This window comes from Epinephelus lanceolatus, chromosome 10 (assembly GCF_041903045.1).
Source record: "Epinephelus lanceolatus isolate andai-2023 chromosome 10, ASM4190304v1, whole genome shotgun sequence".
NCBI lineage: Eukaryota > Metazoa > Chordata > Actinopteri > Perciformes > Serranidae > Epinephelus > Epinephelus lanceolatus.
In genome coordinates this window covers 14,348,610-14,362,490 of record NC_135743.1, presented here as the reverse complement: position 1 = coordinate 14,362,490, position 13,881 = coordinate 14,348,610, and the positions used below count along the sequence as shown (strand labels likewise).

At 41.6% G+C, this 13,881-nt stretch overlaps 1 protein-coding gene across 6 annotated transcripts in view; it reads right to left on the bottom strand.

The window, feature by feature from the left end:
- Positions 1–13,881, bottom strand: part of myh14 (myosin, heavy chain 14, non-muscle) — a 40,364-nt gene that overhangs the window by 17,265 nt on the left and 9,218 nt on the right. For 2 of the 6 annotated variants that reach the window (XM_078171592.1, XM_033641571.2), the window contains exons 5-21: positions 13,376–13,403; positions 11,233–11,347; positions 9,131–9,178; positions 7,613–7,705; positions 7,421–7,484; positions 7,069–7,167; positions 6,786–6,929; positions 6,476–6,690; positions 6,232–6,384; positions 5,667–5,840; positions 5,150–5,323; positions 4,938–5,052; positions 3,246–3,314; positions 2,057–2,262; positions 1,777–1,898; positions 859–928; positions 604–764 (exon numbers count right to left, since the gene is read on the bottom strand). In XM_078171592.1, the coding sequence (XP_078027718.1) occupies positions 604–764; positions 859–928; positions 1,777–1,898; positions 2,057–2,262; positions 3,246–3,314; positions 4,938–5,052; positions 5,150–5,323; positions 5,667–5,840; positions 6,232–6,384; positions 6,476–6,690; positions 6,786–6,929; positions 7,069–7,167; positions 7,421–7,484; positions 7,613–7,705; positions 9,131–9,178; positions 11,233–11,347; positions 13,376–13,403 (2,050 nt within the window). Of the gene's footprint in view, positions 1–603; positions 765–858; positions 929–1,776; positions 1,899–2,056; positions 2,263–3,245; positions 3,315–4,937; positions 5,053–5,149; positions 5,324–5,666; positions 5,841–6,231; positions 6,385–6,475; positions 6,691–6,785; positions 6,930–7,068; positions 7,168–7,420; positions 7,485–7,612; positions 7,706–8,800; positions 8,813–9,130; positions 9,179–11,232; positions 11,348–13,375; positions 13,404–13,881 lie in introns of all 6 variants that reach the window. The other 4 variants (XM_033641573.2, XM_078171590.1, XM_078171589.1 and 1 more) reach the window with 4 other exon arrangements.

Here is a 13,881-nt window from a genome sequence, read left to right as displayed (position 1 = left end):
TTTACAATGCGCAGTGATGCAGCAGCACTAACACTGAGTGACTGGTATCACAAGATATCTTGTTGTAAAGCAGTAAAGCAAATGACTGACAAGTTTTATCAGTGAAAACCATCACTAGGGTCACTTAAAGACATAGGGACATTTAGACACCTAGTTTTAATTTGCATTTTAATGTTTTACGGCACTATTCACTTTGAACTGCCTTTGTGCATGAAATGTGCTATATCAATAAACCTACCTCTAATTAGGTAGTTAGCCTCCAATGTAAAAATATGACTTTATTATTTATGATGTTTACAGGCCAAATACCTGTCAATGCAGTTGGAATTCCTGAGTCACTGATAGGGGCTGACAGAAGATTAAATATTAATGTGTCTTTAAGAGTGAAATACAAAACTGTGTCCTAAACAGCTGCAAGCCAGCGCTCCTTACAGAGAAACCCCATCGGTATTTGTCTCCTTCTATCACTCTAGTTTTATTGGTAAGAAAATGACTGACTGATAAAGCAATTTATGTGAAGCAAATATCTGAAAATCACCAACAACAATTCAGTATCCGTCATAACTCTCTCCATCTGATAATGTTTTTTGTAAATACTCTTACTTGCGTGCGAGATAGCCTCTGGCGGCGCTCTGGAAGCGTATAATGGTGTCAGTGATCTTCAGGTCTCTTTCTTCCTCCAGGTGAGCCAGGACTCCAGCTCTGAAGAACACTTTACTCTGACCCACCCTGAACAGGTTGTGATCCAGTTCCAAAGCTCTGATCTGAACGAGGAAACAGTGTTTGGAGATTTAACCCGTTTGAATCAATTTACAGTGTGTTGAATTCTTATAGCTGCAGGAAAGAAAAATCACTCACCATGAGTTCTGAGGCCTGTTTGCCATCCATGAAGGTGCGTGGAATAGCATTGGGAGTCAGGATCTCATATCTGAAAGACAAATGTGGTTTTGACTCTGTGTGTTGAAGCAGAAAACACAAGACTGAGGATGTGTAAAAAGGGTTATTAACAGAAGGCAGAAGGAGCGCTTGCCTTCGCAGAGCCATCAAGTTGCAGTTACAGTTTACATCCATGTCTGTGAAATAATGGATACATCAACCCGGCAGCACAGAAGATCTATACAATCAGCACAGTTTCAAGGTGGACACCCAAGGTTAGTGTCACACAAAGTCAGCATCTGACCCTTTCTGTTCCTGAGTTATGATGCTGAAAAAAGTGTTTTTGACATTATGACGTCACAGTGAAGCTGACCTTTGACCTTTTGGATATAAAATGTCATCGCTTTATCATTTTATCCTATTAAACAGAAATGGAGTATGAGTTTCTGAGTTATGGTCAAAAACATGTTTTGTGAGGCCACAGTGACCTTTGACCACCAAACTCTAATCAGTTCATTCATGAGACCAAGTGAACGTCTGTGACAAATTTGAGGAAATTCCCTCAAGGTGTTCTTGAGATATCATATTCACAAATTGAGATGGACAAAGTCAGTGAGCTTGACCTCTGACTGCGAAATCCTAACACGTTCATCCTTGACTTGACGGACATTTGTGTCAAATTTGAAAAAGATCCCTAAGGGTGTTCTTGAGATATTGTGCTCATGAAAAGAGAGATATGCAAGGTCACAGTGAACTTGACGAAATTTAAAAATTCCCTCAAGGCGTTCTTGAAATACCGCATTCATGAGAGTGGGATGAATGGATGGACAACCAGAAAACACAATATCAATACAACGGCCATTGCTGGCGTGGAGGCATTTAATACAAAATCACACACACCTCTGTCTGAACTCCTGGAATGGGATACGATTTGGGAAACCTTGTCTGCAAATACGGATTCCCTCCAGGACTCCATTACACCTCAGCTGGTCCAAAACCAGGTGGGGAGCCAGCTTACCAGCCTGATGACAAACAGACAAGAAAGTAAAGAGTGAAAAGAATGGAACACTTAATTCAGACATTTCTCCCGTTCTCTTCCTTCAGCTTTCGTGTCTGTGTTGATTTAAAACTGTGTCCACATGTCGATCTCTTTCCCCCTCATCCAGCCACCATCTCTTACCCTCTTCTCGTGGTTGGGGATGATGCAGCGGAGGAAGTTGGGGTTGGTGTTCCTCAGCGTGGCCATCAGCTTTGTGAGCGACTCCTTGTACAGCTGACCAACAGTCCGGAACATTCCCTTCTTTGTCTTCAGCCCGGCCGCTCCGAATGTGACTGGCCCACTGTTCTCTCCTGATGACACCTGGTCCAGACCCACGATCCTGTCCACTGGATGAAAACACGGAGCCTCAGTTTCAGCAGCAATTATCAGTTGAGTGGTGTGAAACGAGTGTTTGCCAGATTTAAACTGCGGCGTGGCAATGTCTGTGTGAGCGCCACACTAATGCCATGGTGTTATGATTTCACACCTGCTTACACATCTGTTATCAAGTCTCTGGACAGATGATATCAGATGGTAGAACATGGAGTTCATTAGAGATGCAATGGTTTCAAGCAAATACCAACAGTATATTGGCCACTGACATGCACATACAGAGTGTTAGTAGAGTGCAGGTTCATTACAAGTTCTCTAGTGTAACCTGTTAGTTTTGAACGTGTCCTGACAGGCGTGCCCGCAGGTCGGTCTGTCATTTAAGACCATGATGATTTATTCTGTTCCTGAAGTGACAGTTGGGTGATGAACTCATGACATTGCCAATTCCATAATCAGCCAAATATGTTGTTATTAATACTGTTAGACCAATATGTAAATGTGTAAATGTTAGTACTGTATGTCATATGTTGCATCTCTAGAGCTCATTCAGGATCACATTTCTACCTGGTTGGTTTTTATAAAACCACTCCCATGGCAGCAGTTTGTGGCAGTATTGTGCAGCATAACTCTTATGTGATCCTGAATGTGGTTGTCGTGACTATTTGAGAGCATGCTGCTACTTTGAAACTGTCAAATTTCTACACAACCAGGTGGATTAATTCTTTCTAAATGGAAAAAGCTATATCACACAATCACAGCACTGTCACTAAAAGCAAAAACGTGGTGAAAGAGCAAAGAGAGAACCAACGGGCAGACAACACAGTGACAATGAGAAAATAATAACAACATGTAACAGCTCATGACACTACGGCACAAATATAAACTAAAAAGGCACACTACACTCAAAAACTGGGCGGACAGAAAACAAAGGAGCGATGTAAGCAGAGGTGGGAAGTGAGGAATGTGAGTGTGACACGCCGAGGAGGAGGAAACCTACTGTCGGAGCCATTAGCCTGTAGTGTGGCATAGGAGTCAAAGAAGTACACACGAGGAAGAGTTTGAATATCTGATGCAGGAGGAAGGAAGGACGGAAGGAAGGCAGAGGGAGAAAGAAATGGAGGAAGGACAGATGGAGCCCAAGAGAGCACCGAATTAGTGGAGAGGGAAGGATAAAAAGACAAGAGCAAGTGAATACAGGATAGAACAAGGAGGGGGAAAAACAGAGAGATGAGCAGAAAGTGAGAGACAGTAGATAGATAGAATAGTTGCATGATAGAGAAAGAGAAAAGGGAGAAATACAGTACAGTTAGTACAATTTGCACCCAAAAGCTTCATTATTCATAATTGACAAGCTTGTGAAAAAACAAAGTGTATTAATTTGTTGTTTTTCAGTTAAAAGCACTCATATGTTAAATCCATTTTTACATGCTGCCGTGTTTAAGGGACGGTTCGGATTTCTTGAAATAAGGTTGTATGAGGTATTTATCCATAGTCAGTGTATTATATACAGGGGATGGCAGTCGGCATGCTCCCAGTTTGTGGACTGGGCCAGCAACAAAACAAATTAACTCATAAAAAAGAAAATCAATATCAGTTTAAGTGTACGCTATATTTAGAATATTTTCACTGATGTACTTTGCTGTCAGAGCAGTGCCAGCCCTAGCACATTTGGTGCCCTAGGCAAGTCACCCCCAACAAATTTGTCCTTCAAACAGCTGAATTTATTCATATTTCTCACCAAAAACTACATTTTACAAGATTACACTGAACACATCATGAGAATATTGTCATTTACCTTTGCTTGATGCTCACTTTTACTGAATAGAGCTTCAATGCTTCTCGATTTAAATCAATGCAACCTCCGTGAGCTGTTTGTTGCAGCCACCTGCCGCTCAGAGGTAACGATACCTAGCTCTCCTCCTGCTGATTTCATGTTCTTTCTCTCCACATACACTCCTCTCAGTAGTGAAGTGGTAGTTGAGTGAGCACCAGGGAGCTTTTGTAGTTTTGACTTGATAACCATACAGCGTGTTTTGGGGTTCATATGATGTCAAATAACTCGCCCATTTCCTCCAGAGAGCAGGTAAAGTGTTACGAGCTAGGGGGGGGGGGGCGGCAGGAACCCAGAAAAAAGCCCTCTGTATTATTTAGGAATCTTGATCTAACTTGATCAGTTAGTTTCTTTGTGTTATTGTGTGACTTTGTTGAATCTGAGCTAACCCTTTCAAACCCCAAAGTCACACGATAACACAAAATAAATAACCGATTAAGGCAGTGGTAGACCAGGCACTCCTGTGCTCTGCAGGGTAAAATTGCTGTTTTTGATTTGGAGTTTGGTGGCCTTGATAAGAGCATAGATAATGTCCCCAGTTCCCCAAAAGGGCTAGTTGACGGCAAGGCAAAGCAGTAAAAATACAGCATACATGTATACATGATTTTGGATTTTTTTTAGGTGGCTAATATACCTTTTACTGTTGCCCCTGTCCACAGCAGTACAGCACTTAGCTCGCTCCTGTCTGCTTCTCCAAACTAGGGGCGTGCTGATTGCCGTATACTGTAGGTAACACACTGACTATGGATAAGTACTTCACACAACCTCGCTTCCAAAAATCCAAAATATCTTTTTAAATGCACAAATTAAAGGTTTACTGCACATGGTGGAGAGTAAACTAGAGTGAATCAGTCTCACCCTCCTTCCACAGCTCAGAGACAAAATGATCAGACGACTGGTGGAGAAGAGACGCTACGTTGTCATTCAGAGGGTCCATGTTCTTCACTAGCCAATCATCTGCCTTGTAGTCCACCTGAGAAACATGACAGGGCAGGTGACATTTTTCAGATGGTTCCTTTGATTGTGAAATATGGCAGACACAGAAAGATGCCAAACAAACGATGGGATACCTTGCCAGCGTAGTGAATGATGGCAAAGTCAGCTTCCCCGCGTGGCTGCTTTGGTTTGAAGAATTTTGGATGGCTGCCTTGCTCAGCAGACAGCTTCTCCACAAATGAGCGGTCTGTTGCCCGCGGGAACCAGCACTCTTCATCCAGCAGGGCCAGGACACCAGGCGGGTGGGCCTGACAGACACGGAGAAACAACATTTATTGTGAGGGAAATGTGGACTTTATAATTATAGATGACAAAGAATCAAAGGGGAGTGTGTGCCTGCATGTTTGTGCTTCTATTTATATTCTTTTATTCACTTTCACTCCTTCATCTGCGGGCATGGCTGAGTGTGGTGAACTGGTTCTATAGGCCCCAGGTTAAACAGCAACCTGAATTTTAGCATGCTACTTCCTGCATTCACCAAACATAGCACACTCTTTGTATTGTAAGTAAATGTGGACTATCAGCATCTATTGAACAGGTAATAATGTATACTCCGCTATTAAAATAAAAACAGTTATCATGTATATGTACTGGTCTCTCGATGAGGTCAATGCAAGGCTGTAAGTCAAGTCCAAAGTCAATGAAGTTCCACTCGATGCCTTCCCGCTGGTACTCCTCCTGCTCCAAGATGAACATGGTGTGGTTGAAGAGCTGCTGCAGCTTCTCGTTGGTGAAGTTGATACACAGCTGCTCAAAGGAGTTGAGCTGCAGAGGAAGGATTTAGGAAAGCAAACAAAGACTCAATTATTCATGTTATGTAAACTGTGGAAAAACATGCACACGGTTGTATGCTTAATGTGTGTGAGGACATTGCACTGATGATAACACACAACCACGATGTGCGTATTTTATTACGCTTGTCCAAAACTCATGCTTAGTTTATCAAATCTTCAAAAGGGTAAAAAGCAAAGGAAAACAGCTTTTAGCCCCGACAAATATGCCACTGAAGTGACACTCCCAAACCACTGCACAACCCTGCAACTAATCACTGCAACACCTGATTGAGTGTGACTGCAGCCTAAGGCAAAGTCACACCATCATCCCTTCTGTTAAACTACATGATACAAACAAACAGAAGATCATCACATGAACAAACCTGGAAGATTTCAAATCCAGCGATGTCCAGGATGCCGATGAAGGAGGCTCCCTGTCTCTGCCTGCGGTCCAGAGCTCTGTTGATCCTGTGGACCAGCCATCTGAACAGACGCTCATACGTGGCCTTTGCTAGGGCCTCCACAGCAAAGTCAGCCTGGAGGAAGGAGGACACACTTGGATACACTCCACAGGAACAAATGTCTCCTTATCTGTATGAACACGACGTCTATGCACATAAATCTTACCTGTTCTTTCGTCTGGGCCTTCTGCACATACTCCCGACCCACTTTGATTCTGGGAGTGAGGATGGCCCGAGTGAACTCGAGCACGTTGATGCCCAGCAGATGGCACAGTTTCTGAGCAGCTGTGTTATCAGGCATTGAGGCCTGGTCCTGGTTCTTCTCCTTCATGAAGGAAATGTTCCCAAACTGGAGCACAGCAGAGATAACCTTAAGCATGGCTGAGGAGAGGTGAGACAGGGAGAGGGCAGGTGATTTATAGCGGGGATCAAATATGCACACAGTAAACTACTTTCTCCATAATCTCCTCTCTTACATATCGACTCCTCTGGGGTGAAGCCCATTATAGCCATGGAGTCCATGGTCTGGGTGAAGTTCTCTGAATCGCTCTGACCAGGAACAGGGATGGAGCCTCCACTCAGGAAGCGGTACTCATCAGCACTTCCTAAGAGCAGCTCCTCTGAGGAGGGAGAAAATAAAGGTGCGACAAAAAGATAGATTTAAGTAAAAAAAAGACATGTATTACTACAGGACATAGATACATTTTCACCAAAATAACATACAGTATGTTCTCTGTCAACTACTGTCCTTTGGCTCACCTTTCGTCTCCTCTGATGTTCCACACAACAATTGGTAAAAGATGTGGAACGTCCTCTCATCTTTGGCCTGACGGGTGGCCCGGGACTTTTCAAGGAGGTCTGAATTTATAAAGTCATGGATATTTACAGCTGAAAATAGTTTTATTATACTTAAGTCCTAGTTTGCTTTCAGTGATTTAGCTTTTAAATCAGAGTATGGATGTAATATTAGATAATGCCACTGATCAAGGCTGTTGCAGCTGCAGAGGTATAACAAGTCTTTTTGCCCAATTATGTTGTAAATCAGACAGCTTACTTAAGGCGAGATAGTGTATCAATCTTTTAAAAACTTTGAAGACATGTAAAAGGATACAGGTCTCGATGTTGGCACCAACAATGTACCCCGCCACATCAAAATTAATGCGGATGAATTTACCCTGAAGAAGAAGAACAAGTGGTTTAATGCATCATTTCAACAGTAAATTATCAAGTTAATGATACAGAGATAGATTCAGGAGGTTTATAAACACTATCTGTTTGTATGATGCATCTTGTCTGCTCTTACAAATCTGGAGGAGTTATCGTTCTTGACAGTCTTTGCATTGCCGAAGGCCTCCAGTATGGGGTTGGCCTGCAGCAGCTGTCTCTCCAGCTCGCCCTGAGACACACAGGAGACGTCACATCAGATTCACAGCACAACAAAGACAACAGCCTCAACAAAAGACTTGTTCCATGGGGCCTATCTACTAAAATACACCATCTACTGCTGCTCTCTTAAGAGCAACTACTGATCTGTTATGTAAAACAAAAAAAGCATGACTCATTGTTGAAGAGCAGTGACACAAAATGGTGCATTTTAGGGTCCAAAATAGCATCTGCAAACACACACCATCCCCAAACCCAGGAACAAATGGTTCTCAACGTCAGTAAGAGTAATGGGCCCTCATTAGTTTAGCGATCAATAATAAGGGCATCAATCATGTTTCACATTTAATTCATTAAAATTTAATCTCCTGCATTATTAAAAAGCGATCTCTAGAAACTAACTAACAAGAGTCAGTTGAGAACCACTGTTGTAGAGAAATGAGGGCAGAGGAAACCTGCAGCTGTAGATGCTAACAAGCTACATATTGGCTGATTCTAGCTAGCTGCAATGCATTACTTAATGCTGTCGCATTGCCAGTGCAGCAGCTGTTGATGCAGAATCAGCAGCAGCAGCGGCAGCCAGTGATGGGGAGTTACTGCGGCTACAGGAGGTGGTTACACTGTTAAAACTGTCGAGGAATGCCAGCCAGCCAACACCAAGGGCAGATACAGAGACACACACAGAGCAGGAGGTCAACACTTTTATAGTGTACACTGCACACATTAACAAAACCACATACCCGAGTGTGTACACTTGCTACATACTCACATAGACGACTGCAACAACACAGTCACACCCACTTTCACACCTGAATCTGCACTCATTCAATTGACACGCTTATTGTACAGTTTCTACTCTACAGGTATGTAAAAGCTGTGGTGTGTAAAAGTCGCTGGGAATGGGAAGCAAACCATCAGCCCACCGGGTGTAATCAGAAGAATAGAAAAAGCCACCAGGTTTCATTCAGATAAAAGTATAAGAAGACATGATTCTCTTTATGTATGAAGAGAATCATATCAGCTCTGGTAAAAATTGTGCATGGAAAATTTAAACCAACCAAACACCCAGTGATTAAACCCAAAGTTATCTAAATACTTTGATACTCACATATTGCATACTCTGCAAATTGTCGGGGAAAAATGAAGTTATAGGGGGGAAGAGAATATGGAAATGAGGATGGGATAAACAAACAAATGAAAAAAGACAAATAAGACAACAATAACAACTACAACAACAACAAATAATGAAATACAAACGAGCAAAATTAAACATACTGTACAAGGCCTGACTGTTATGAGGTGCCACATCAGTGCTGACAGTTAAAGTTTTAAGGTTACTGTGCTGGTTAGTCAGAATCTTTGTGGAGTTCATTAAGCAGGAAATAGGACAGGACAAAAGCACAGGACAGGACGGGACAGCAGGATAAAGTGAACTCACCCTGTTCCCCAAAGTACTGCCTCTTGTTAAGGACCGAGAGCCGTCCATCTGAACATGCAGGAAAGACAGAGGGATGATGCAGAAAGAAGAGAATGAAGGGAAGAGGTGCAGGAAGGAAGGAAGGTAAGGAAAGTATCTGAGAAAATGTAGAAGAGGACTGACTGACAGAGAAAACACACTCCATGGTGAGGTTGGATAAAATTAGTACCGACAGCAAAACCTGTGATGTCTTACAATCATAAACATCAGTTAGTATGAATAAATGAATACATGAAGAGAAAAGTGATGTGAAACAGGTTGAAGAGAGCAGCAACTTTAAACTGCAATAAAGGTGAGTCATAGCAGGTTAAAGGAATAGTTCATCATTTTGGGGAAATATGCTTATTCACTTTCTTTCTGAGAGTTAGAGGAGATGATTGATACCACACTCTTGTCTGTGTGTTAAGTACAGCATTGGAGACAGGCTGCTATTAGCTGAGCTTAGCATAGAGACTAGAAGCAGGGAAACAGCTAGCCTGGCTTCGTCTAAAGGTTAGCAACATTAATCAACACAATACATCCTCACTGTGACGAAAAGAGAAGTCACTAAGAAATAGTTATAGTACGAAACTGCCCACTGAACTCTAAACTGTCATTCTTACGTTTTTGTTGACCTTAAATCAATATCATGATTAATTGAACATTTTACCTCGATTACGATTAATGGACGATTTTTTTGTTTGTTTGTTTTTTGCCCTCATAGTTTACTGACAAGGCTTCTACTGTAAATATGCTCAATTTTTTTCTAAGTGCTGTGTGAGATGCAAGAAAGGTAAGAGTAGCTTTAATTAATCACAGAAATAATAATGTGTTAAAGAAATTAACGCTGACTAATCGCGTTCCATGGTGCCCTTTGACCTGGTGCGTCATTGAAGGCCTCATTATGGCTTTGTCACATGATGGAGGCAGATGAGATGACGCTGCTTGGCCCCGTGAATGAAACATTTACATTTAAAAAATGCCAGACTGAACCATTGATAGGAGCACCGTTCTCTGCAATTTCTGCAGTAAGGAATTTTCATACCATCATAGAACTTCAAGCCTGAAATATCACCTCAACACAAAGCACTTAGCAGTGAACCCAGAAGTCCGAGCTAGCGCAGCCGCTGATGCTAACGCTAGCACCCAGTCTGGTCCAGCCACACTCGACCAGGCATTCAGATGCAAATTGGGTAAGTCTACCTATGACCGACGAACTATGGACTGCAGACCAGTTTGGGTGGTAGAGGACAGAGGGACAACTGTGTCAAAAATCCTGCAGCTTTACTATGACACATCCACCAAAATTCATTTGAATTGAATTTAAAACATTTTAAACATTGATGTATGCGATTAAGTTAGATTAATCAATCAATGAGCATGTATTTTTTAATCACTGGTGACATGTTTTTCTTTTGTATGACAAACCCAGACTTTAAACAAACAAGACACAATGTGTTAATTAGTGAGCTTTATGGGCGTTGGCAAATATTTCTTTCTTATTAACTTATTTACAGAGACAGGCTTCTCGTTTTCCTCTGCTGTATGCTAAGCTAGGAGAATCGCCTCCTGATTCCAGATCTGAGCTTAATGTACCACACAGATGAGACGACTGTTACCATTCGTGCTTAACTCTCAGATAGAAGGTGAATAACCATACTCCTCAAAACTATTTCTTTATATAAACAGCGGTTAGTAACATTTCACAGCTTTCTGCCCAGATTCCAGGCATTTTGGTTAAAACAAAAGTCTTGGCAACACATCAAAAACAAAGATGAACTGCAGAGACAGAGAGGAACAGCATGACCAATATAAACTGTATAAAAAAGGATTGACATACAGCTATTTAGTATGCAGTCAAGTATGAGACACTTTTAAAAACACTGTTCTATGAATAGGTGATTTAATGTTAGCTTCCTACAGCCTCATCCTTCTATATATTTCTTTTCCTTATCTTTAATCTGTTTCCCTCAATGCTCCATCACCCCCTCTACACCTTCTCCATCTTTCCTGTTGTTCCTGTCCTTGTTTTTCAAGCTGCTCTTCTTTTATCTAACATCTGTGATGTCTCTGCTGCAACGTACCTGTACAGGTTCCTTGTTCCTACCCAGAGTGCCACCTTTGTGAGAGGAGGCAACGTGAGCCAAATACTGGATGACTTTCTTAGTGTTCTCTGTTTTGCCAGCTCCAGACTCGCCTCTGGAACACACACACAAACTCGGGTAAGGAACAGACATGTACACATGAAATACCATCCCCTTTACAAAACAGTTCATCTTAAACACATGTGGTCTGAATTATGAATGGTACACAGAAGCATTTTAAAGAGAGAGAACACACAGGAACAAGTGGCCAAACACTCATTCATCACACCAATAAATAAAGAGACCATGCAGTGCATTCAAAGCCACAGGTCTAAACAGAAAGCAGGTGTGGAGGATACAGGCTGTGTCAGTGTTGTTGCTTTTGGAGAAGAAAGAAGGAGAATGGAGTAAAAATAGCAGCTGTAAAAGATCTAAAAGAAGCAGACGCCTTGTCCCAAATACACTGATTCAAGATGAACCTAAAGTGGGATCCTTGACAATGACAGGAAGAGTCTGGCAGGAAGACATGATGACAGGGAGATGGATGGCTGGCCCTCGAGCAAGCAGGTAAGTAGACAAACAGCTACAAACAAGACAGGAGGATGCATTCACATCACAGGCCTGGCTTTTTGCTAAGATGGGATTTTTCTGTCCTGATTTTTTAACTTGGACTGAAAATTTGCATTGAAATCAATCTCACATATATGCAATATGGTTAAAGGAATACTTCACCCCTCATATGAACATTTGTATATCACAAACTTTTGGGTTTACTTGACCTTATACTTCATTCTGCTTAACTTAGACCTGTTGTCCTCGTTTGTGGACACTTTTTTGTGCCATCTAGTAGCAGTAAGAGCACAACACACTAACCCATGTAAAAACAAGATGGCAGCCATCTCTGCAAAGTCAGTCTGCAGCTGATCCTTACACAAAACTGGACAAAACCTGATAAAATTTTATGGTTGAAACTTGCTTATTTATGATTAATGTTTGCAGTTTGATGTTGCAACAGATTTGACCAATTTTAGCAACAATAACAAGCTAGGTTAATCAGGAAGAACTCGTTTGAAGACAATGGGACTTTATTGTCATCTCATTTGGGGATGTTGGGACATAATTATTGTTGACAATGTTTAGTTTCTTATACTCATTGGGCCCTACTGATGTCAAATAGCTAGAAGAACTTAAAATCCATACCAAACAAAAGTTCAGATCTCAGGAGGATATTACAAACTTTGTGGCATGTGAGAAAAATGTACCTCCATGTTGACCGAAGAATCCAAAAACACCAAAAATCTATTATCTATGCTCTCTTCAAAGCCAGACTCCATTTACAAAAACAGTATTTTTACCTCACTGAACATGGGAGCCACTGGTTTGCATTTGCCTCGAGCAGTTAGTTAGTTGGTGTTATTGTGTGATTTGGGTGTTTTAAAGGGTAGTTTGGACTCCCCATAGTCACACAATAACATTAACAAACTACCGATCAAGGCAGTGAAAGACCAGCAACTCCTGTGTTCAGCAAGGTAAAATTACTTATTTTATCAATGGAGTCTGGCTTGAATAGAGCATAGATAAGTTCCACTGTTAGTTCAGTTCCCCATCAGAAAAGGCTGTCTGTTTGGGGAGCACTGAGCATACGACTGGATAAATGAGACTTGGATTACACTGCATGAGTTGTGTAAGAGTTTGTAAACAAATGTTTTTATATGGTTTTGCTGTTGCTAAATGTGAACCCCTATTACTTCAATTCATCATTCTCCATTTTTAGAATCTTTGTTGACCAGAAAGCATGCAAGAAAAACAAGAATGTTTCTGCTAATTTGACGTAACATGGGGCGAGTAATTGAAAGGGTCTCATTGGTGGGGTGAAGTGTTCCTTTAAGAGATCCAATAAGTGGTAAAAGGCAGAACTGTAGATGTATAATTAGAGCTGATAAGATGGATAAGAATAGAAGAGCAGTAGCTGAATACATTAAACTGCATAAATATGCACAGATAAGACATATGAACGCACATTAGACACACATGCACACACACACGCTCCAACAGAGGCAGACAGTCTCAATGTGACCCCTACAGAGACTTTCCTCACGGCAAGTTACAAAGCATTCACAGACAGACACACTGGGCTACTCACGTGCAGAGGATTGACTGATCTTCTCTGTCTGTGAGAGAGAAAATAATATGAGGCAAAGTGGGTGACATACAGTACAGATTTATATATAGGCACATGAGTGTTAAACATGTGGTTTAATATGCGGCTGACAAGAACACAGAGTCAACATCCCGTAGCTATAAGGATCACGGCTATTTGAAAGTCTACGCATGTTGACATATGATTCCTTTTAATAACACACTGTAAGGTGCTGTATAGGACTGAGGAGGTTATAATGCCAGTTGTTGGCTCATATTATACAAAACCTCCACCCCCACTAACCAGGCATGACGTGCCCTGGAAGCCTCCATAGGGACTCACACCTCAAGTTTTGATGATGATGATACATATAATATATAATGATATATGTGTGTACAGACAAATCTGAGTATGCTCAGATACTGAGTGTGTCAGTTACTCATTAGCACTGAAGAGAGAAACAGGTCACCAGCTGAACTGGTCTCTCCAGGCTGCTAAACCACACAACA